Raw genomic sequence first — 25,271 nt, forward strand, 5'->3', positions numbered from 1 at the left:
GACCCAAGGCAGTTATAAGCAAGTGTGCTACATTTGGACCTAAAGAGTTTTAAACTAGCATTCTTTGAGATGTTTAAACTGATATGTTCAACTGGGTACAATTCTGAAAATGCTGATGCAGTTTGGCTAATGTAGATGCTCTATCTAACAGTATCAGCTCTGAGAGTAGATGTCCCCCTTATCAATGAAACCACTTGACATACAGCTGTTTGGAAATAGTTTCCTCTTAGGTATCACAGAAAAGCTTTTGTGTCATGATTGAAGATGTGTAATGTAAAAGATGAAATGTTTTCTATGAGATGGTGTGGTGGTGTGCTCCTCCCCTTCTCCTCCCCCCACCCCCCATTCTCAGGGAGATAAATAAATAATACTGGGTACATGGGTTAGAAGAAGTTTTAAGAAAATGTTGTGATTTTAAATTCCCAGAGTTTTGAGCTTGAAAAAAGCATACTTATTATTGAAAAGGAGACAGAAATTGCTGTAGAATTACTATGTTTGTATTACCTTAAATGGTAATTTAATGGGTATGTTTGTATCTTTAACTGAAACACATGGCAATTTCTCTAGATCTTTAACATTTGCTACCTAATTCAGACCAAGAGCATAGCAGAGTTTTTCTCTTGGCAAGTTGCTTGCTTGTTTGGTTGGGTTAAGGTGAGCCAAATAAAAGAGGAGTGCCTATGGCATCCATCACCATATGATATTCAAGCAACAGCATATTGACTTGAAGCTTCTCTTTCATGAGTGCCTGTTTGAAAGGATAGAAAAATGCATAGGGCTACAATGATGTTCAGGCTTAAATTCACTTACTGAGCTATTTACTCTTTAAATATTAATTTATTCTTTTCCAAAGATCCTAGGAAGAATTAAAATAAATTTCTAGAAATTCTCTTCTTTGGTCATAAAATAATGTTGGTTTTGTTAACCATTGCATATTCTAATGTTAACCATTGTTCCTTTTGGGGCAAAACTGGCACCTTTTTCTCTTCCAATAATGACAAGGCCATCAAATTTTACCCTTTAAGCTACATCCATGTAGATACCACAGATCCTTATAAAACTGTACAGTTGGACTGATTTACACTATCTCTAAAACTGACTCATCTGGTGGATAAACTCTAATACACAGATTTATGATGAAAGGAATGTGCTTAATTTTATGTGAATATGTAATTGGCAATGATTCATATTTTGCACAAAACCTAAATCAAATCAAATGAAACCTAGGCACTGCTCTCTTCCTCTGACTTGGGTCCCTTGCAACTTCTGGCTTCAAAGAGTTGGCTCTGAAATATTTTTGTTCCTCTCTGAGGGATGTGATGGGAATGTGTAATATGCAATTGGTTTCTCTGCAGATCACACTCTTATCTCCCACAGGCAACAAGAAAATTATACTTCAGAGTTTATTTTTAATTGAATGCGTTAGTTGAATATTGGATTTTACAAAGGTTCTGAACAAAACCCAATTTTTTTTGTTGCATCTTCACCTTAATTTTAAAACAGATTGATTAAAATACACTTTTTTACTGCTTAAAATGAATACAGAAACAGTTCAGTTCAATATACTTAAACTGATTCAAGTCCTTTGCATTCACAAAATACGTTAAGTATACCACAGGTGCTGGTTTTGTTTATGATTTCCTTTTTGCTTCTCAACAGACACACAATTAATAACTGACAAAATGCATCCAATAGAAAATGTCCTAGGAGTCAGAAGTAGAGAAAGGTTTCTCCAAGACATTCTGAGAATGACTGAGGGTTCTTGTTTTGTTTTGTTTGTTTGCTTATTTTCAGGAGCCAATTCAATTCAAAAGGAAAAAAAAGGAAGCTATTGAGAGACCAAGTTAAAAGAAGAAACTCTTTCTGAGCATTCTCCTAGCTGGAGAAGGACAGATGACCACTCACAGCATAGAATCATTTCCATCACCCTTATGTACTTGTTCTAAAAGATGCTGTTCTTTGATAAATGCATAGTAAAATAGCTGTGGAAAAAAATAATAACAATTTTGTGGATTATCTGTAATAGCTTCCTTAGTAAAGGGCTTTGAGACATAGTGACAAAAATTACTGACTTTCCAAGGTGACTGTTCCAGTCAATAAAACCAGTTCCTAATGGGTTCTTTTCCAGGTGCCAGTAAAGTAGACTGTAAGGGGGGTGGGTACCACAACCATGCATCATCCCTTTCAGAATGGATTTGCAAAGTGATGATGTTCACAATAGTCTCAATTTTTAGAATTTTTGAAATGCAGGGGAAACCCCTCCTTCCTTCATCATCTCTTCATCCCACAAAGAGCTCCATAAACTGGAAGCTGGTTTGAGTATCTTTGGCGCTTTTTCCATTCAAGGTCATAGACTCTTCTCATTTTACTTTCATACTCCACAAAACTGCAGTGAAATCGTCTTGCTTTTTATTCCTGCTGGAACTCATGAGGGTCATTAACCTCAAAATGGTAACTGCTGGCCCATCTCATATGAATAAATTTGGACAAACTAATTTTGGTACAATAAGAAGAAGCCAAAACTTCTCACAGGTTTGAAACCAGACTTGCAAATATTGTGTAGCTGACCATGCATTGTGCATAAATGTTACAAGTAAAAAAGACAAAAGTACCACATCTCTTAATAGTAATTCTAACCTCCCTTATATACTAATTATATTAATGTGAACTCTTATGCCCATAATTCTCTACAATATTTCTAATATGTAATGTAATGACTTGTTGCCTTCAGGGTATATAGTTTGAAGTATCATTCCCTCTTTCTCTCCTACAACCTTCTCAGACAGCTTGTATTGTTCACAGTGTGCAACGGTGTGACAGAAAAACCTTCAATGAATCTTGAGAGCTTAGGAAGGCATTACAACACAACAGAACATCTGGGCGTCCAGTCAGTACATTTATTTGGATTATCCCTCAGATTCCATGTAAATAAACAAAATGCTCCAGAAATCAAAAGAACAGTGGCAATTTGAGCTGTTTGAGATTCTGGCTCTTTATTTGAGATGAGGGGATAAATTACTGATAGGTGGTATTACAGGTGCCTACAGGTAGAAAATAATTTTAAAGATGCTGATAGGAAAACTATCAAGAGACTGAGCTATACATGGATCAAAACTCCTTTCCTTTCCACTGGTGGTTTGAAAATTTATCTATGCTAATGACTGTTGACATAATAACTATGTTGGAAGAGGAAAAGGAAATTGTTAATGTCTCAATTACAATTGCAGAAACAAAAATGTGCAATTGGGTTTTTTTGTCACAGTACAAGAAATGTCCAATCATGCTTAAGCAGACCAACTAGGATGCATGCTTTTTATTAGGCAACAACATGAGCAAAGCTATACTATTTTTCAACAGAAGTCTAAGTACTCCAGTGGAATGGAAGTGCACACATTTGTTGTTTCATAATGCTTCTTAGCACAGTTTCTCATTATGGATTTATGCGCTGGTAGGTGGACAAATCAAGCAGAGTTCTTGATTCATGTTAACATTTACAGCACTTAATGGAGGGGTAAAATAAATATTTAAATATCGCAATGAATTAGTTGACATGGCAAGAAGGATTTGGGATGTAGTTGGTTTCTTAACCATGTCTTTCTGCTCACCTCCTTCAGGCTTGAGTGGTCCATCAGACATCACTTTCCTGAGGGCTAGTTGGCTTTGGTCTTTGTTGTCATTGGCTGGTGGAGGCAGATTGTCAGACTGAGTTCTTTGAATAGGGAGGACTCCTGCTATGCTGTGTCTGTGCTGCTTCCTGGCATGATTAGACTGACCGCTTTTATGTGCTGCTGTGGCAGTGTGGGTGAAATGGAAACCCAGAGTATGTATCCTCAGATGGAACCAGCTTAAATGTTATTCATGCAAACAGAAGTGTTTTTTCTGTATTTAAGTAAGTAGTGTTTTCAAACACCAAAGAGACACCACATGCACAGCATTAAAGAGTATTAAAACTGGCTGTTTCTTTATTAATGATGGTGAAGACAAGGGAAATAATTTCCCCCCAGTTTTGCATTATACCATGGTAAATTTATGGCATATCAACAAATCCTGAAGACAAACACAATGACTCCACAGTCAGAGAGACTTAATTTGCCATCAACTAAACCCTCAACTAGCAATCAGATGCTGGTCTGAAGTTTGGAGAGTAATTCTTTTGAATGGAATAGTTTTAATTTATTAACCTATTTGAAGTTGCAGATGAAATCTATCTTGACCCTTAATCAATTCATGGCACAAAAATTACTAGAAAAATTGAACTGTGACACCTGACCTAGCTCTCAACTCCCTTTGACTTTCCTAAGTTGACAACATTGTTGAAATCTGGTGCTAAAGGCTTTGTGTGTTTAATGTTTTTGCACTTAATGTGTTTAATGTTTTTGTTCTGTTTCTTTTCTGCTCATCACTAACATGATCTTCTCTGAGATATTAAGAAGGTTGACTTATATTTCCTTTCAAAAAAAAAAATAGATATTTACAGTCATGTTTCAAAAATAGATATCTCAGCCACGTAGTTAGAAAAAAAATTTTCTTTAACTTCAAATCTTCTTTTGTGTATATAGTATTGTCCTTCCTGATTACTACTTAGAGATAAATCCTGTTATTAATGTGGTCTCAGTACTTGTGTGCAATTTAAAGAGCTGGCAGCCGCATCTCTGCAGATTTTGATTATTTCATTGGTAGTTATTTAGTGACATCAAAACACAATGGACTTCTCTGTGAGTCGTGAACAACCATGGAACATCATGGACCATGAGTGAAGTGACTGATGGAGAAACAGCCAGTTTCACTGCAGTCTATATAAATTAAAATAAATAAATAAATAAAAGACTTCTAAATACAAGAGTATATTGTAATTATATGTATTCACACACAGGCACACGAAGAAAGACATTGAACAGAGTGAGCACAGTGTGCCAAGAACAGAAAAAAAAAACAAAAACAGCCAAAAAGAGAAGGACAGCAGGGAAAAAGGCAACAGATGAACATTAAGCTGCCATGCTGAGGAATTTATTTGCGTCTTTTACTTGGTTGAAGGCGGAGCTGCTGGACAGCTGCTTCGGCAGCGGCGATGGCTGCCCCAGCGTCTTCAAGGTGAGTTTGAGTGACGCTGGTTTTGCTTTGGCTGCGAGATGGACCGTGAGAGCGGAGATGTCCTTCAGAGGAAGATTTGGAGCTCCCTGGGCTGCTGTGGGATTTCTCAATGGTGGGCACCTGCATGTCTACCAGGAAAATGAAGAAGCACAACTCTTGCATTTATTAAAAACAAACAATTTGATTTTCCTTCTCTCGACTGGTCTTTCTAGCTGAATTCCTGAACAAGGAATACAGATTAAGCTGTGCCATTCCATTTAAAGTATCAGGATATATCATGATTAGTAAACTCTTAAGAAGCATCATTGTCTGCTTCCTCACTGTTACCTAGCCCAGAGAATAATTTATTTAGTATTGGGTTTCTATCATCTGTGAATTAGGCCTCCTGTGTTGGTTCACGCTGGTGGAATGATGGGGTAGTGTTTTCCACTTTCTAATTCTCTAGTATGTAGGGATTAACTAGCACAACCTACACCAGTACCAAATGCTCAGAGAATGTAAGCCACTTTATTCTGAATTATGCCCTGGTCAAAATCACAGCCTAACTTACAAAAGATCTTATACTTACCTCTAATTTAGGTATAGATCTTATATAACCACCAATCCCCAGCAGAACACTACACAGAGAAATAGAGAGGAGATGGAACAGAGTCCTATCACTCTGAGGGTCTTACCTGGATTCTATTTGGAATGCTTTTACTTTGATTTGACATATAATGCGTTTTAAGAGACTAACTGTCTACTGACCACTTAGTATAAAAAAAAATTAGCGATGAATTTCTTGGAGCAGGAGACACTGAGATCAATTCTGCTTTTTAAAGCACTAGTATATTTCTACTATATCAGCTCTGCTGATTTCTAATACAATTGAGATATGCTACAGCCCATTATCATTGACTGGAAATGCATATGCATTATTACAGTATAATTTTTGTTTATGAAATATTAAGGTAGCATTTTCAGACATAAAACGCCATAGAATTTTTAAGGAACATGAAAAATAGAAAGCTAAATATGTATTGAATTTGGCCGAGGCTACCAGAAAAATGAAAAGGGCACAGAATCTATAGTATGTGTGCAAAGAACATAGTCTGTAAGCTGCTGTTTTAAGAACACAGTTACTCAGTAATCTGGCTGGCAGAGATAGAGACAAATTAAGCCTTATCCCCAATTAATTAATCACAGAGATAATGCATTTTTAATAAAAATATATACAAATTTCGTAGCAGTACCTTTATTTTTCTGTTAGAACTTACACATATCAAAGGTTTTCCCATCATCTGGGAAAATATTTCATATCAGGTGCACCAAGTCATTCCTACCCTTGGAGGGGTCCGGGAAGATTCCATGACTTCTGCTCTTGATGACAGATGGTTTTGGAGATTGCTGGCTACTCTGTCCAGAATGAGACTTCCCATGATCAATGTTTTCACTCTGTTCTTTAAGAGGATACCACCGGGGAGTGTTGTCAAGCTGAGAAACACTGGATAACTCAATCAACACCTACAAATAAATAAAAGTATAATATATGGCCTGTATCTGATCTATTAATGATTGCACACAGCAGAAGAGACTAGAGTTATGTTACCAGAAGTTGCAATCAAACACAAGAGCTAGGGGCATAAGGCTGTATGCTGTCAGGTTCAGGACTCCTGGGCATGCTTTCACCTCACCTCATATAAGCCACCTGTGACCCCAAACCCACATTGGTAGTATATTGATGTATCTGAACTAATATGTCTTCACAACAGGACCTCAGGAAGGGTTGTGAGCTCAGTCCTTGGACTATGACAGCTCCATACCAAGATGGCCAGACAGTTTAAAGGGTAGCTTCTGAGCACTAGATTGACAGCTAGACTAAAAAGACATCCAGTCATTCTGCCTCTGTATAGACATATTCTAATAGAAAAATCAATCAATCTTTTCGCAGTGTTAGTAAAGGAGTAAATAGTTCTATATTTGTTTTTAATAAGGTCTTCAATAATATGAGACTCAAACCTCTTGAGTCTTGAAAAAATCCACACATGTAGAATTAGTAACAAAAAATAAAATAGGGATATCTTTGCACTTCACTAAAAAATATAGAATTCAATAGACCATTTAGGCCTCAAAACTTCACTGGGCAAAAAGAAGAAAGGAGTTGCAATGGCAATATTGAAATGAAACAAGCGACCTGGCTAAAAAAACCCAGCCTTTGTAGCTGAAATTTGCTCTAGGCAACCTGCATTTCTAGCAGAAGTTCTGTGAAATTTAAAAAAAAAGAAAAGAGGTAAAACCCCCCAGCATTGAGACCAATAAGGATTGTGCCTCCCTTAATAGACTTGCAGTTGGGAGGACAAAAGGATGTAAAGAACTAAAACTTATCATAGTTTTGAATGAAGGAAAGGTCAAAAATAGCCTTGCATTTGGCTCTAAAGCGAGGGGGTTAAAACTAATGTTAGGTAGGGAAGTTTTAAAACTGCTAGACAAATAAAGTGTACAATTACATCACTTTATTACAAGACCCTGACATGAGGAAATCTCTTCACAACTGATTGTTTCTAGGTCAAAACCTTTTTTTTTCCCTTTTTTCTTTCCGCTTCATAGGTTTTCTATGACCTGGCTTGGTCCTTCTGGTTAGATCTATAATTAATCTGAACAGATTAACTATTTAGCATGTTCCCTTTTGTGGTGTTTTGTCATAGCTTTGGGAATGACTTAGAAGACAGCATAGTTGATAATTGCTCCCAAGAGGCAGTGTAGGCTGGGGGCTCTGCTTTGTTAGAGAAGAGGTTTCACATTCCATGGATGTGGGCCACAATGTGCCACTTGTCTTCTGGGGCATGCATGTCCCATGGTCCTGGTCCTACTCAAGCAAATCTTTAGGGCACAACTTGGATATCCCATATCCAATGTTATGGTGCAGGATTCCTCTGGACATCCTGGTGCTGAAATACACTGGATAGTGTTTTCTGTACCTTTTTTTCCCTGAAGAACTTCTTTCATAATTAATAAATAAAATAGTTCTAGAGGTTGAAAAAATTTGAAGGAAAAGGTTTAAATCTTCCTGTAGAATCAGTTGTTAGAGCATTCCTTTTCCAAATGTCATAAATAACAATGAAGTAAATATTCAGTAAAGCCCTGCATTTGGACAAACATGCTGAACTCAACAAAAATATGGACATAGTATGCAGGAAATAAGTAATCATGTAGCAGCTTCCTCCACATTTATTTTAGTAATTGTTCAAATAGTGACACTGATTGCTCAGTTTGGTAGTTGCACAAAGGGGAACTGGAGCTGAACTGACTTTTTTTTTTCAAAATTCAAATGCAGAATGAGCACAGATACTCTGAGTAACTCTGTATGAGCAATCAATTTTCCTGTGCTTCTATTTCTAATTATAATCCTTATTTGTAATAACATTTTTAATTTTTTTTTTTACATCATAGTTATTGCTGGTAATTTTGCTCTATATATGCATATGTTTGTTTATTTGCTTTTTAAAGAGAGAGCATGCTTCTTCCCATGATCACTCATCCCATTTATTATTAATTACAAGATTTTGTCTTCAGTCATACTTTGGTAATGATACTACTATTTCAGAATGTTAAAAATGAGGCTGTGAGCAGCAAGAATTGATTACTTACTCTTGCAGATACTTATGCATGTGTTAAAATATGACTTGATGGCAGAATTTAATCCTTTAACCATTTTCAAAGACTAATACCTCCTCAGCCTTCCCATGTTATGCTAAAATCGAGGCAGACATCTTTCAGTCATAACAAGAACTCCCCATTGAGCCACTGTGAAGATCGTTACTAAATCAGGCTCAAAAGAAAGTCTTAATTTTCAGGGAATTAACATTCTATTAGGTCCTAAATTAACTTGTTCCCAATTAAATGAGATAAAGGGAATTCATCTTTCATGTGTCATAAAAGACATCATGACAGTTTGTTACGAAGGCAGCAGTAAAACTGTGGTGTAAGAAAAGGTTTTACTTAACGTATGTACCATACCTTGGAAGAGAACAGTCTCCAAATAACAGCCTACAGTTATTACTAGCAGCGAGGAAGAGATAAGATACTCACTTCACCGAGGAAGTCATTTGAGGAGAATCTATCATAATCCCAGACAGTCACTTCCAGTGTTTTCTTTTTCAGCTGCAATTTAAGTCAAAGTATAATTAACCTCATTGCCATCATAAACTTCAGATCAAGGCTTTGCAATGGTTTCTATACATAATTTCCTCCTTGTGTCCTTTTTCATAGTGACAGCTAGGCAGTTTTTGTCCTTTCATCAACCTTGTTCTAAGAAAAATAATTTGGGGCTATTATTTGTTATCAAGACAGATGGGCTTGTGCTTGGCCCTATTTCTGGAATTTCCACAAGCTGTTTTAGTCAGAATGTGTGTCCACTACAAGAGTCAAACTGATTTTTAAAGCCCCATTTTTGTGTTTCTGCAGCTTTTCTTCTCATCATCAGATCTGAGTTGTCTGAACTCAGGCATTTGCCTGAAGTGCCTTTGAGAGTGAATATCAAATGTATTATTTAAAACAGTCCATTTACATAATCTCATCTGTGAAGATAAGGCTTTAATGCTCACAGAATTCAGTGTAGTCAATGAGAGTCTGCAAGTGATCCAGGCACACAGGACAAGTTGTACTGTTAGGTATTAATGACAGCTATCAAAACCCTTTACCTGCAGACCTTGTTAGGCATGAGAGCTGTGTTAAGCACTCTTCTACAGGCTACAGTAAGAAACAAGTAAGTCTTTTTATGTGACAAAAGAGTAAAAGACAGAGAAACTGTTGACCAAAGAAGTTGACCTTATTGGAAAGACCAACCTGAGTGTTTTTCCAGGGGTCTTTAGGGATGTAAAAGGAGAGGATTGATTACTGATGTTGAATGATTGGGCAAAAGGCTGAAGAGACAGTAATAAATTCCTGGGGCTTGAAAGAGAGAAATCAAAATCCTGAGGGTATGGGGTATCTGTAAAGTCAGGCAGAGAAGTTATAAGTGAAGAAGCCAAGTATTACTAAGGAAAACAGGACTCATACTTGAATAAAAGAGGTCAGAAGAAGAAATCTTATGTGATAGTCAGGGTCATCATCCTAACAGAAACAACAGAAAAAAACCACTTATTTGACTATTAATTGGTTGCTGGGCACAAAGGGACAACAAAGGATCAAGTCACTGCTCAAACTTATAAGCTATATCAATTATTGTACTTATTACATTTACTTGCAAGAAAAGCACTGTGTGCTATTTACAGAATCACAGAATATTCTGAGTTGGAATCGACCTACAAGGATCATTGAGCCCAACTCATAAGTGAATGGCCTGTATGGGCATCAAATCCACAACCTTATTGTTATTAGCACCATGTTCTATTCATTGATCTCCACTGCGCCTCGGTTTAACGCAACACAGATTAAAACAGTTCCTAATAAGTTGAAATTGTCTTTAAATGATAATTTCATATCATTATTAGGTATTCAGAATATCTTCTGGTCCCAGCTAACTTTAGAAAAATGATCAACTATGCAAAGACAATGTCTTAGAAAGACAAATTTAAATCAGCATATCTTGGAAAAACGAAACAAAAGGGAATTGTACTACTTTTAGCATCAACAATGTACTCTTTAAGCAGGCAGCAACATGACTTGAAAGCTAAGATTTAAAAAAAAATATTTGAGAGCAATTCTGTAGTCTTTCTCTGTTCTATTCTTACATAATTAGGCAATATTCTTAAGAATTCTTTTAAAAAAATATCCTGCAAAAACAAAAGAAAAAGTAGAGAAAAAGACTATTTTTTGAACATTCCTTGCTGAATATTTGTAAAGCTTATTTCCTTGACTGAATAAAACCTTTTTTCTTTGCTGTTCAAAGACAGTCTTGAAACTGCAACATGAAAAATAACCCGAAAAAATGAGCTGAGCAGCCAGTGGTCCATGATGCTTTTGGCTTCCTGTACAATATAATTTTCTGTTAGGTGTATATGTATATGTATTTTTACCCTTTAAAAAAGGGATAACAGAAATACTTTTCAGAAATGTACCATCTCAGTTGTTGTTATTTTGAGGGGACATATTGTCTTTTTCATGACTGTGCAAGGACAGAGAGAAGAATGTATAGATCCAGGAAAGGGGAAAAAAAACTCAACAAAACAAAACTCTAAGGTTTGAAGGATTTTTGTTAGAAAGGGGAAAATAGAGAAGATTTTCGAGTAACTGCAACCCTACTTTGCTAGCTTCTTTGCATTAGTGTAATAATAAAACTGTGACGAAAACTTTCAATTCTTTATATTTCTTTGAGAAATCTATTTTAAGTCTCTTAGTTTAATAAATCTTTTATAAAATATTATGACAATGAAAAAACATGGAAAGAGCTTTATTAGGCAGAGTGCAAGAAATGAGTTTCAAAGAGGAGTAGAATTTTTTTTCTGCAGATGTATTTAGGTACCACCATTGAAGGCAAAGAACACTCAATGGCTGCTGATTTTAAAAGTAGCTTTTATACCATCACAGCAAAGTAGGGTTCTGCTTTACATCATGCAGCTTTAGGTTGTGAAGGCAGAAGTTCAGACTCTCATCAGGAATATAACAGTCAGCAATACTAAACCTTCTATCCGACTGTGGCTTTCTGCAAGTGGGCAATGTAGCAACAGGAAAATCAGAAAGTGTCCCAAAAAGAAGGAAAGCTGTTTACACACATGGTGAACCTCATCTGAGTTCTAAAAATATCATAAAAAAGTGTTACCAAATGGTAATTAATTTGAAGTTTTGCCTTGTGGAAAAAAATTAAAAAGTAAATAAAAATTAAACTTCTATCTAAAAGCATATTATTGCATGTGAACTTCCGTTATCTTTAGTCTTTTGTGGGCAACCATAATTTAAAGAAAATAAAGGAATACGCAGAACCAGCCAATGTGAAAAGTATTGTCTGTTATGGAAGACATAACCAACACCACAGGTACAGAAGTGTTTGGTTTTCATTTTAAATATCTGGAGATCTGGGTGTTGTTATAGCTAATGTGTGCCTGTGTAGCTAAATATGCATTACTTAAAATATTTAACACATATTCCTTGAAGATTTCATACAAGGACTCACTACTTGAAATATTTAATACATATCCCTTGAAAATGTCATGCAAGGATTGCATGAGGTAAGAAATAATTTTAATGCAGCTTGTTTTCTTCTATACTGAAAGTAAATTACTATAATTACTATGAACTATTGCAATCTCAGAATATTTGATGAGAAGAAATGAATGTGTTGCATTAGATCATCCATTATATTTATTTTTGTTTGCATTCATATTTAAGATTGTATTGTTCTCTTCTCTATATTGTTGTACTTCAGTGTGTGGAAGGATAAAAAGATTTTTGATAGGTCACTTAGAAACTTACTTTCTCTTATCCAAGATATTAAGTAGAATTTAAGTACCAGCACTTTACTGATTCATAAGAAAGATTTTCTTACTTTCAGAAATAAGACATAGGTTCCTACATTACTCAAGGATTTTGAAAAAAAATTACTCGTTCTAATATATTACCTTAATTAAGAACATAAATTACTGCAAAAACTATTTGTTGTATTGAATTATATCATTTAAGAAATACTTTTATTTGCTTTCTGACAAGGTATACAAATGACTTGAGCAGCAACAGAACTTACATCTTCTATCATCTTCTCCTTAAATTCTTTTAACACTTTCTTTCATGCTCTGAGTAGGCATTTAACTTGAGCAATTATTATACAAGTTTTGTAACATGTGTACTTGGCCTTCCTCTCAAATTGTAATTATCTTTACTTTATTACTTAACAAAAACCTTAAATTACTAAATATCCACAGTTTAATTTATTTTTTCTCCAATCGTCAAAGTAGAATTTGCTACGTGATAAAACTAATCATTTTGACCTTGAAAAACTCTGTTTCATTTCAAAGAGTGATCTATTTCCCATAATTATTTTCAGTTTAATTTCAGTTAGATTATGAAAGAGAAAAGGAAAATGAAAAATTGTACAACCAGCTAAAGTCTAGACAGTGACGTTAAAAGGACTATATTAGGAAATATTTAATAATGCTTACTTGCTGTCAGCAAGCAACCCATAGAGTGAAAAGAAATGCTTCTTTGAAGAAATACTATTTATAAAGATTCATGAATTTATGTTAAAATATGAGTGCTAACTCCAGGTAGCTTAGTGTATGATGCAGTTTTGCTTGTTTGGTGAACAGAATGCTCATTCTCAGTTGAACACAATTATTGTCCTGTACTTCTGTTTATATTCCCAACTATTTTGAAATCTCCGTTTGTGAGCTTTATGAGTACAAATGATGCTCTATTGCACTGTGATAGTTATTCAGTCTGTAGAGGGTACTTATCATCAGCATGGAGTTATTTGGTGATTTAGAAATGTGCCTTATTGTATATTTTCTAAGCCAGGGCATGGAATTTTATAGGAGAAGAATCACTCACATCACTATCTTAGCAGTAGATACAAGCCATGGAAAGGTCTGGAAGGAAACACTATTCTCTGCATACACTTCTGTGTGTCAAGAAGCCGAAATATAGAACATATGTGGCGCTCAGAGTAGGTTTGCACACAATCATAAGCTCTGAATATCAGTCTCAGAGGAAGGGAAAAGGAGGAGATTTGCTATTAGAAGCAAAAGTTCAGAATTCAACATGCAAAGAAAGGCACATGTCGTCAAGTAGTGGTCCAAAACCGGGCATCAAAGATATAATTAGATTTTTTTTATTGTAAAAAACACTGTCCAAGAAATCCTAGATTAATATCACTATCCAGTTTTGAAGCATGAAATAGCCACTGAATGTACAACACCCAAGTACTCTTAATGACAGCTCTGTGAAATGTCACAGCAGAACCTCAAAACAAATTAAGGAAACTGAAGAACCTTTCTTAAATGGAAAGCTCAGTTTGGAAATATTGTTAGGACTTACCGAATCCTTTCACCAAACCCAGAAGACCCAGGGTTTATATTGCAACTCAGCAAACATCATAGTTGTTTTTTTTCTGATGCTTTCACTGGCAATGAGCTATCATTTATAAAAGCCTGCATAAAGCAGTGAGAAATCCCATCAAACCATAACCATGACCTACAGCAGGACACCTCTGAAGTAAATTTGAGCTACTGCCTGTTAAGTTCACATGGATAGATTACACGAGCAACCACACATGTCCCTCTGTGGGCAGGGCTTTGCTCCATGCAAAAAATGGATATCTTAATCTACATTCCTCTCAACAAACAAGAAGAAAGAATAACAAATTTTTAAGTTCAGAAGATAATATTGACTTCTTGGGGTCATGATGGAGAAGTATATTAAAAGCATTGAGAAATCTGTTCGCTGAAGAGTCTGGTTATTCTGGGTTTTTTTAAAAAAGTGCTAAAAGATTAAATGGCCTTGAAAAGAGAAGTTGGAAGTATCGAGAACAAAATAGCAACAAAGGCAAAAATATTCAGGACTTCCTAGAGATCCAGTATTCTATAAAATATACTTCGTAATTTCAACAAATGAATTGATCATGATTTTGCTCATATATCTTTTTCAAATGGTCAAAAGTCCTTTTACAAGGGGGGATGGAGAAAAAGACATCTCAATTGCTTTATTCTACCTCAGTTAACCCTGTAGGTCAGTTGGAGTTAGGAAGCCATGAAGAAACAGATAAGACTCCACAGTCATCTTTCCCAGATGTGAGTTAAATCTTTCTATAGCAAGGAAATTAAATATATTCTAAATTTTTTTTCAGGTGATTCATATTTCAATACATTAATGTAAATTGTTAATACATAAAAATGTATATTTACATTTTATAAATATTTTTTAATAAAAAAATTGTGGAACCTGTGCTTTGTGTGAGCTTGCATGGCTTTTGGAACAAAGAATGACAGTGATTTCTGCATCTACTTCAGAAACTTATGTCTTAATTTATTCCCTCATTAATTTATTGCATTATCATTTTTTAAATTGTCACATCTATGCTTGTGACACGATTATGAGTGTAATCCCCACCAATTACCATTTTTATGTGTAGAAGGGCAAGAAAAGAGTACTGATATAGTAAGCTCTATCAGAGGCACGGAGTTTCTCCTAAATCTAGCAAGATTTTATGGGGGTTCACAGAACTGCCAGTAGCACTACTCCCCCCCCAGTGAGCACTGCAGACCATACCAATAATAAAGCAGCAAATGACACTGAACAGCACCACCAGTCACGCACCTGCTCAGTGGAGATATTTTTATAAATGACCGTCTGATTCCACTCAGGATTCAGGCTTTTCTGAACGTACTTAGTTCTCCGCTTGTACTCAGCACTGAATTTGAACAAAAGGAGAAAACATTACATTAGCGATCATTTGTTTCTTTCAGCTCTAATGCAACAAAACCACCCACAAACCAAAAACTAGAAAAAGAAAAGAACTGCATCTTCCATTTCTGCATCAATTCAGGGTTGCAAGAGGACAACGACAGCCTTTGGGATTTTTTTCTTTGGTACGCTTTTCTGACATTGTCTTTTAAAACTTCTTCTGAGTCTTCAGCAGGCTCTCTCTGCCTAAAACCATTTCAAGATAAAGCATCAGCGAGCACATGCACATATGCTTTGTCCTCTCACTGTAAGTGTTGGGCTCTGATTCTAAATTGAGGTGATAATGCATTGATTTCTTTTCCAAGACCATTCTCCTATTAGCACTTTAAAGTAGCATGGGTTCATTATATTTATAGGGTGCAATCTCTAATTATAGGAATCCCATCTCACAAAAACATTTAATGAATGTCATAAGGTAACTAATATCCTGTTAATGATAGAAACACTAATTTCTTATTGATCCTGTTGTCTGCCTATTCCTCTAACTATACTGGAAAGAAACATAAAAGTGCATCAAGCTCCTGATTTTTTTTTTATCAATTGCCAAGAACAAAAGGTTTGGCTGCATAATCTGTTTTTAAAAAAGAATCAGTAATGCTTTCAATTGTACTTTGCATTTCCTGGGTATGGAGAAAGCAGTACACTATGGATTCATCTAAATCTGTCAGCTTTGATGTCAGAACTGCTTTCATTCCAATTTTAATTTAATATACATTTTAATGGACATATCAAAAAAGCTTTGTAGAAGAACATGAGAAGCTTTTCATACTTTGAAAACCCCACAAGATAGAAGGTAAACTCTTTCTGTCCATCTACAAGTATATACCTGCTATATCTTTTATTAAATTAAATGTTCCCAGGACTATTCTCCAGCAGTGAGACTATTCTCCAGCAGTGAGACAAAATGACTTGTAGATGCCATGTTAAACTCTTTTATGGTTCTCCTACATTAACTTTTGACAGTGTACTGTTCCTCTAATTCTCACTTCTGATTTAACTCTTTTGGTTCACACTGTGGCATGGTCTCAGAACTAATGAACTAATTCCTTTCATATGAGATTAACTGAGAAGATGCACTCCAGGGACTCATATAATCAGTCAGTCACTAATGGTGTGCCGTGCACGGTACCAGATTGGAGCTGGTCTGATTTAAGGTTGTGTGAAGCATGCATGTGTTTTACTGCCACATATATGTCAATGCTGGTATCTCAGCACTAGCAGTTTCACTCTATAAACTCAGTTCAACTGTGCACTGATCCCATCTGATTATTCTGATGTGTCTGGTGGCCTTTTTCTCCATAAGGGTGTGGCCATATCCAACATACCTACTAACCTGATATCTCTTAATGAAAGGGATTTGCAGCTATTTTTCCTCTTACTTTTTGCTCTAGTCATTCTAAGCACTTTATTTGCTTGTAAATCTTGCTATCCACTGACTTCTACTTTATTGAAAAATGTGAAGGCTATTGGGACCTGTGAAAAAAACTATATGTTCACCTCTGCTTATAGGAAGAAAGCAGAAGCTCTCCAGAGTTCAGTGAGTTCTATCAGACACAGCATAGAATGGTAAGCATAAATTAAAATCTAGGGGGACCAAGAGCATATAGAAAGGAAATTCACACAAAGTTTTCGTGCATATCTTGGAAGGAAAGCTGAAATACAAAATCTGAATCCTTTTCAAAACTAGATTTTGATGGCAAACACTATTCAGTAATGCAGTTAAATTTTTTAAAGCACCTCAATATTCTTCTTTTCCCACTCTTCCATATGACAAACCTGTCCCCTGCCTAAAGTATCCTGTCTAAATGTCCTGTGATCTACTGGTTTTAAGGAACTGATATACTTTCATTTTTTCAAGAAAGTAGGAAAGGACCTTTTGTTCACTCAGCCGAGAAAATGACACCAATATATTCCCTTTCCTTTCTTGGATCTCCTTTTGCAATAGTAGAACTTCATTTCAAAGTTCCTGATTCTTTTCAGAAATATGTGAGAAGGTGATTCATGCAGTGTTGAGTTTCATAGCTGAAAGTGACAAAAGGTAAATGTGTTTTTCACACAGTAACTCTCAAGTATTTCCGGTGAAGTCCATGGAGTATTTGGATCTGAACTGTAAGGGTGGTGTGAGCCCACATCCATATAACCTATGGCTTGGATCTGTTGAAGAGGGAAGCAGGAGACCTTGGCTACTGCTAGGGAGGTGCAGAACCAGGCTAAGCTGGATGACAGATGAAGGTTTTTAGACCTCTGAAGGGAAGGATCTGGCAAATACATTAAGTTCATAGAACTGATGTGCCTTCTCCCCAACAATTCTGATTAACAGATGGAGATGTTTTAATAAAATGCACTCATTAAATGAGTGCATACTTAGTATAAAATAATTTACACTTGAAATTCACAGAGTATGCTGTGTGAAAAGATAGAAATTGCATATCTCTTTTCTTTATATTTTCTCTCTGATTCCTTAATTAGGAGTTATTAATACATAATACAACTGAAAGTACAATGAAAAAAGTATAATAGAATAACTGTATAAAAAAGTCTAATAGAATACACATATAAAATGTGTAGTTTTAACACATTCATTAAATAATTTTAGTAACAAAGAAACAGACAGAAGACAGAGATCTGTTTATTATGTGCAGGTAAATAAATATTCCATTTTATTACCTCATAGTGCCTGTTTCTCTTTTGGCAGTAACACCATTCAAAATCTTGATACAAGTTCACAGTTAATTATTTTGCAACTTTCAGTGAGTGAGAATGAAGTTTTAGATATTTCTGAACTAAATTCTTATAGATTTCAGAAGAAATTTTTATTGTCTTCAGAGTTTGGCCCTAGAATATTACTGCATCAAGGAGCATTAACTACTTGTTTCCAGTTCCTCCTGACCTGGAAATGACCTCATCAGAAAATGAAAAGCAAAACCATACCCCAATTGCATGCCATCAGAACTCAAGAGAAATCTATATGTCAATGTACAGGCTTATAATACCATTCATGCATACAAAAAATAAAATAAATTCAGAAGATAGTAAACTCTACCTTGCATTTTGGACAACCATGACTTGTCTGCACATCCAGGATTTACAGAGTTAGGAACACAGAGGAAGCAGTGAGAGAAAATGAGAACAGAGATGAAAGAAAATGTGAATAATGGTAGTTTCTAGTATCAGAATCAAAGGAAATAGAGGCATTAGGAAGAATAAGAAGTCTAGCATGGACTGAACTACAGATAAAAGTTACTCAGTAGCAATTCAAGTTTGGGCACTCTTAAGCTCTTCCTTTTCGTTATTCCCCAAAGGCCTAAGTTACATGCAAACTGTACTAGTGCCATGTTTTAAAATAATGAACCCAAATAAAACTAAAATCCAAACTCTTCATAACTTGGCAGCAAGTTTAAACTTAAACTTGGATCTGGCTTAGACCCTCTATAGAATGAACAGATTTTTAGTTCAAAGTCTTATTTCTGCATCACTGAATGTACCTGCAAAATTCCCAGCAAGATTGATCTGACAAGCATTTTACAACACTCTTATGTGCATTAAAAAACCTCTTAAGCTTTAGTATCTGTTTCCATTATATTCAGTAATAGTTTTGGGCCCAGTGCCACTGAACAATATTGAATACTGTATAGCTAGAATTAATAAGCTACGAAAGAAAATTCATGGCCTTATTTGTACCACTGATGCATTTAATGGTGCTTGCCTGTATGCCAAATGCTGAACTGTGACCCTAGCATCCACTTTCATGTTACTTTGAATAGAAGAGAAATACAGATTTTTATTTGCATGGTCCCAGTCTAAGAGTCTTTTAGGATGAGTCTAATTGCACAAGCAGGGACGTTTACAGGTATTTGTCTTTGCAGTCTATAGTCTGATCCAACACCTTAATTTTAGATACATCTATTATGTCACCGAAGTCAGCAGGATTCTTATGCATTCTGCACATACCTATGACATTCTGCAACATCAGGGTGAAAAAAATAGTTAAAATATTGCTCGTACAGAAACATACCTTTTAAAGGAAACACTAATGAGCTATTTGTAATTACAGAGTCTAAAAAAAGCAATGGTCTGTGAAAAAGTGATTAGTGATTTGTACAGTCATTAGACACAAAATTACTGGTATTTCTAAAACCGTCATCTTAGACCTTAAAAAAAATGCCATATAACTCATATGGAGAGAATGTTTTCTGATCACATTTCTCACCTTTAGTATTATACTACAACATTAAATTTATCTCAAATACTTTAATTCTGCATGTTTGCAAATCTATCCTAAATTCAGATTGTCTTGAGCTGAGGCAATCATTCCATGCTAAGCTTAACATATGGCTTTATAAAAAGTTTACCAAAAGTTTACAAAAAGTAAAAAAAAAAAAGTTTACAAAAAGTTTACAAAAAATACTACATATATTTATTACATTTCCATAGATTCTGTTGTTATTTTAAATATTTTTGCATGTATTATAATTTTTAAAAGGAAACATGGAAGAAAAAAAGTAAATCTACAAGAACGATAATAAAGTTCCTAACGTCATTAGCAAAGTATTCCCAGTTCTCCTGAGAATAGGATCTGATTCTACATCAAAAATTCACCATTTCTGTTGGCGTTGCACCTGGATTTTCTATAGCAATAACTTTCAGTTATGTTTATTAAGGGCAAGCAGCAAACCCTAAATTAAAAGAAGGTTCACGTTAAAATATCTCCTACACTTACCCTCTCCCTGGAAGAAGATAAACTTTAACAAAGGGGTCCGAATAGCCATTGTTGTCTCTTGGAGCAAGGTTTCTCGCCTGAAGGATGTGGATGATAAGGTTGCCAAGGTGCTTGTCATAGTTGATTTGAAGCTAGTGAATGCATTAAAATACAGTAGGATTATTTGTTACTTTTAATTCCTATCTCCCCCAAACCCTTTGAATAAAATGGGGTTTAGACTTTTACATGGAAATAAACACATTTTAGAAGTTTCTGTCTCTCTCTCTCTTTTGACTAGAATAAAGTGCTAGATGATCATGTTGGACCTTGAAAAACAAAAGAGAAACACATTGATCTATTCCAACCAGGAAAAAACAAAGGAAATTTGAACCCTTGATATTATTCTGAGCAGTAGCCAGCTTATTGAGTGATAATTACACACATCCTGCCTACTTGGAACCCAAGCCTGACCAGGATGCTATAATAGTGTATGGAAAGACTTAGTGCTACTATAGAAGAGAGGGGCTAATTAAAGGGGAAATAAAGCCCCAGAAATCTATAAGAAGTAGGGCGTCAGTTATTCTGCTGTTCTGTGTTCCACTGTTTAAAAAGCTAAAGTCAATTTACATAAGGGATAATCAAAAACTTGGCATATCATGGAAATAAATACACTGCACTATAAGAAACCCTCGATAGTTCTTGCTTCAATGTAAACAGATTGGGAATTTCTGAAGAAAACCACAATAAGTGGCCAAAGATTAGGGATTAGAATGAATTTCAGTGTGCTTTTAGCCCCTTTAGGAATAGCAGCATTTTCCATTCTTTTGGTTGTAATTCACAAGTCAACATTAAAGACAGATGCAAAAATGAAGCACTGACTTACATTAGTGAAATTTTAAGGATTGGAGTTGAATAAGAAATCAATTGATGGAGGTTGTTTTCTGCAAACTTATTGCACAGAAAATGCAGCCAGTAGTAACAGCGATGTACACAGCAAAAATACATATTTACCTGAATTTCTCCAGTGATCGGATGGGAAGCAGACTTTGTAGTTTCTGTGGGCTGCCAGATTAAAAATACATAAATAAATACATAGACACACACTTATAAATATACAGACATACATATTGGAAATAATAGATTTTCAAAGTTAACTCTTTTAAGAGGTGTGGTTTATACTTATGCATTGCCACAAATTTTTAAAAACTGTTTGTCTCCAGCTGTTATGATCAAAACTAATAGTTATGGTATTTTAACAGCACTTAAAGTCTAGTCCAGCCATTTTGTTCAGCCTTTGTGCAGGTACAGAATCAATCAAACAATTGAATAACAAAATCTTTATAGTCTAAGCAGATTCGTCACACACGGAGGCATGGGGAGAAAAAGACATACAGCATTGACTCTGTCTAACAAAAGTGAATGTTGTCGAGAGAAAAAAATACCATGTCAAGTAAAACATAGCCATATTTCTGGCAATATGAGAAAATCGGAGAGAGGCAAAAGTTACACTAGTTTAAAACTGAGTTTAGGCGAAAGTGGGTTAAAGGAGTGAAACTAAGTGACAGGTATAAGTGGGTTTCACAATTGCAAGCCATTTTTTGCTTTATTCTGTGTTTTCTGATAATCAGTTCAGCTATACCACTTCATCTTTGAATTCCTCCACACACTTTCTGTATCATGAAATTTAAATTTTCTGTCCTCCCCTTCCTCTCTGTTCTTTATCACTGAACTTTTCTGAGGATTTGACAAAAAGCAATAAAATTTTTAATGTTTCCCCCCCTCCCCTTTTCCTCCCTCCTGTTTGTTAGCAGCTGGAAAATAATATGACCACTTGTTTAGAATCCTGGACTCACAAAAATATGCTGTTCTGTTAAATGCTGGTGCCCTTGAGCCACCCTGGACCTACCTCTAATCTGCAAGCCATCAGTCAAGCAAGAAAGCTCTGGTTCAGTAGCAGGATTTGAATATTTTTGCATTCTCTCCACATCTGCTTCCTTGGTTGATGCAGCAGAAAACAAAGGATGCAAACAAGGACAAACTTACTGTTCTCTGAAGATTGATCTGGAAGCCATCTTTTCCTATTCCTCCAGATGTGAGCAGCTGCCTGACATTATTCTGTGCATTGAGTATTTCTGTCGCTTTCTGAGAAGAGTAAAACCCATCTGCCTCTTTTGTGCTGCCCTACACTCCAAGAAAACCCTTAGAGACTTTCTCAGGATGTTGGGTATCAATTGTTTTAAATTAGGCCAATGCAGAGCCCACGTCACACAGACCAGAGCCTAAAGTTAAGGTGATGCACTACCCTTTTCAGGTTTGTGATGAAGAAACATCCCTTCAATCATTCAGATCTGTAGACCAGAACTAAGCAGAAAAATCCCAGCCAAACACTAGCACAATGAAAACATAGGAGAAAACTAGCCAATATCTGCCTGTTTTATGCTTATGTTCACTGTCCTGTGTTGCCTAATTCTTGTTTGGTTTACTTGCCTTCTAGATGTACTTCTTTATGAGCACAAGCTTTTCCAGAAAAGAAACAAAACCAAACTTGATTTTTCAGCAAATGCACATGTTTCTAAAAATAATTCTCATAGAATATTTTAAAATCAGCTGTTCTTGGTACCTTAAAAAGCTTTTAAAGAAGTTTATTCTTTCTAACAGCTAAAATAAGTCATCAATAGTTTATAAAATGCTCTAAATCTGAAATGAAATTTTAGATTGATAGCAAACTACTCCTAAAATTTCTTTGGTCTTTAGCAGACTCTTCAAAGAGAGAATTTCTCCTCCTTTTGGTAAAGACAGAGAGCTACCTGAGCATCATGCAAACTTTCCAAGTAGGGCTTAAATGGCTTATACTTCTCATACTTCACCTCTACGAATGGATTTTATTATACTTAGTAGTTCTGACCTCAGGCTGTACTAGCACTGACAATACTGACAACACCAAAAATAACATGGTGTTACTTTTGCTGTGCTGTGACTACAAAGTCACTGCCGAATAGTCTAAATGCTCTCATTTTTCACAAGTTGGAATATCAAGAATAATGGGTTTGTTCACTCTGCCTGTCATGTAATATGGAATGTATTAGTGCAGATAATGTAGAAGGAGTTCGTAGAAAAGGGAATGGGCATGACAAATTTGTATGGGGACTTCCAAAGGTGGTTTAAGGGGAGTTTGTAAAGTGAAGTCTGTAAAAATAAATGTTTCTATATCATTGCTGATGAATGAATCTCTGTATTCATTTTCAAGGCTCCGATTCAGTATATTAAATATTTTGTTTTCTCTCTGATGGCAGCAGATTTAAAACTGACCATGAAGAACTACCTATATATTTGAAAGAAACATGAATAATGTAGGCTGAAAGAGACCTCTCAAGGTCATCTGGTCTAACCCCCAGCTCAGAGCTGAGCCAACCTTGAAGATGGATCTGGATTGAAAGGCAGAGATGCAAATAAGTATCTTTCTTTATCAGGGCCTCAGTGAGGATTAATTTGAAAAGAAGAAAAAGTATTTCACTGCTGAATTCTCTAGGGGCTAAAGGATCTGAGGAATTAGAAAAAACAACCCATTCTTCAAGATACAAAGACAATTAATGTTTCTGTGGGGCATTTGTATGGATGTAATCTGCACCATATGCAGATCATGCATTTACACTACAAAAGAAACAGGTCTGCACAGGATATAGAGAGCTCAAAGCTTCCAAGGGTTAAATCCCTCTTGAGATGGCTAATCTAAGTTTATTCTAATTTCTTTTGAGACTCCTTGCATGAACTCACACACCCTATGTAAGAGATGGTGCTTTGTAATGCCATCACACATGCTGAAGAAGATTGTCATGACCCTGAGGTGAAACTTGTTAATGCCAGGCTCTGATGTTATGCACTATCACTCTCTGCAGCAATCAGACAAAGCATTAAATGTGAGACAATTGGCACTGCAGAATATCAAAGAGACTCCTACAACATTTCTAGAGTGTATATTCTATACAAAAAGCTTAAAAAAATACTTGCTAAAAATAAAAGCAGTTGCAAAACAAGATCTAGGCAGTTTGGCTATTTAGTCTGTCATGATACTCTGGCAGGGCTGCAGCCTGCCTAGAAATGCTGTCAGCCCAAGGCAAAGAGCAGTTCCAGAAAGGATGAGCTTTCTCTTCAAACAGAGCTCAACACCATTATAAACTTGGCCTGCAGTCAATGAACAGAAACTATACAAGTCAACAAGAGCCACGGTTGTTATGAAAGAAATGCCTCTCAACATGATTTTCAGAAATAAGCAAAGAATGTTTTAAATATTTACCTGACTAGTTTTGGGTTTTGCATCTCCTACATGAAGGCAATAGTTCTAATATTTTTTTTGTTTCATCTTTATAAGCCTCCAGCTGAATTTTCATAAAAGAGTACTAAATCCTCTCTGAAACAGGAAATTAAATTTATGCATCTAACTTTAGGTGACCTGTTACAGTGCCAAAGCTGGGAACCCAGTCTCCTCATGTGGACAGAGAGGGGCACCTCTCCAGGATACACTGCATAGCAAGGATTTATGGATGGCCATTCACTGTGCAGTGAATTTAGGAGCATTATTCATCTAAACAAATGAAAGGGGGTTCAGAGTAGATAGTGGCATGGGCCAAGAGCCCTGCTCTCTCCATGCACTGCCATGGCAGGTTTCACCCAGTCTCATGAATTGTACTTCAGAAGTACATTATTCTCAGTGACAAAAATCATGCATATGGCAAACTAGTTCATATGTAGATGTATACAATATCCACAGTATGCTGCAATGAATCCAACTATTCACTTAATGATTAGGCAATTCTGCCAGATCCCTGAAGTTAGGCCCAGTAAATCTTGACATATGAATGTAACTTGTGCATCATATACTCGAATTAGTTCATAAAATATCTACAGGTATTGCGGAAAGACAGAATTACTATCCAAGCCAAACTGATCAATAAATATCTTTACGGTTTGTGCTAAGTTGCTGGATGAAAGGGTTTTTTTATGTTTCCTCTCACATGAAAGTTATGTTGGCATATTGAAGAACTATCGGAAATGAGCAAACCACTTGCTGGGCTTGGTTTGTGGAGCACCTAACTCATCCATAGTTCAATTA

At 35.7% G+C, this 25,271-nt stretch overlaps 1 protein-coding gene across 1 annotated transcript in view; it reads right to left on the reverse strand.

The window, feature by feature from the left end:
• PCLO (piccolo presynaptic cytomatrix protein) overlaps positions 1-25,271 on the reverse strand; it is a 348,414-nt gene that overhangs the window by 58,701 nt on the left and 264,442 nt on the right. The window contains exons 14-21 of the mRNA XM_064656444.1: positions 21,173-21,223; positions 20,183-20,313; positions 18,506-18,532; positions 15,316-15,409; positions 9,160-9,231; positions 6,414-6,594; positions 5,025-5,219; positions 3,606-3,788 (exon numbers count right to left, since the gene is read on the reverse strand). Of these exons, the coding sequence (XP_064512514.1) occupies positions 3,606-3,788; positions 5,025-5,219; positions 6,414-6,594; positions 9,160-9,231; positions 15,316-15,409; positions 18,506-18,532; positions 20,183-20,313; positions 21,173-21,223 (934 nt within the window). The remainder of the gene's footprint in view (positions 1-3,605; positions 3,789-5,024; positions 5,220-6,413; positions 6,595-9,159; positions 9,232-15,315; positions 15,410-18,505; positions 18,533-20,182; positions 20,314-21,172; positions 21,224-25,271) is intronic.

The sequence above is a fragment of the Pseudopipra pipra genome, chromosome 5 (genome assembly GCF_036250125.1).
Source record: "Pseudopipra pipra isolate bDixPip1 chromosome 5, bDixPip1.hap1, whole genome shotgun sequence".
In the NCBI taxonomy this organism is placed as follows: domain Eukaryota; kingdom Metazoa; phylum Chordata; class Aves; order Passeriformes; family Pipridae; genus Pseudopipra; species Pseudopipra pipra.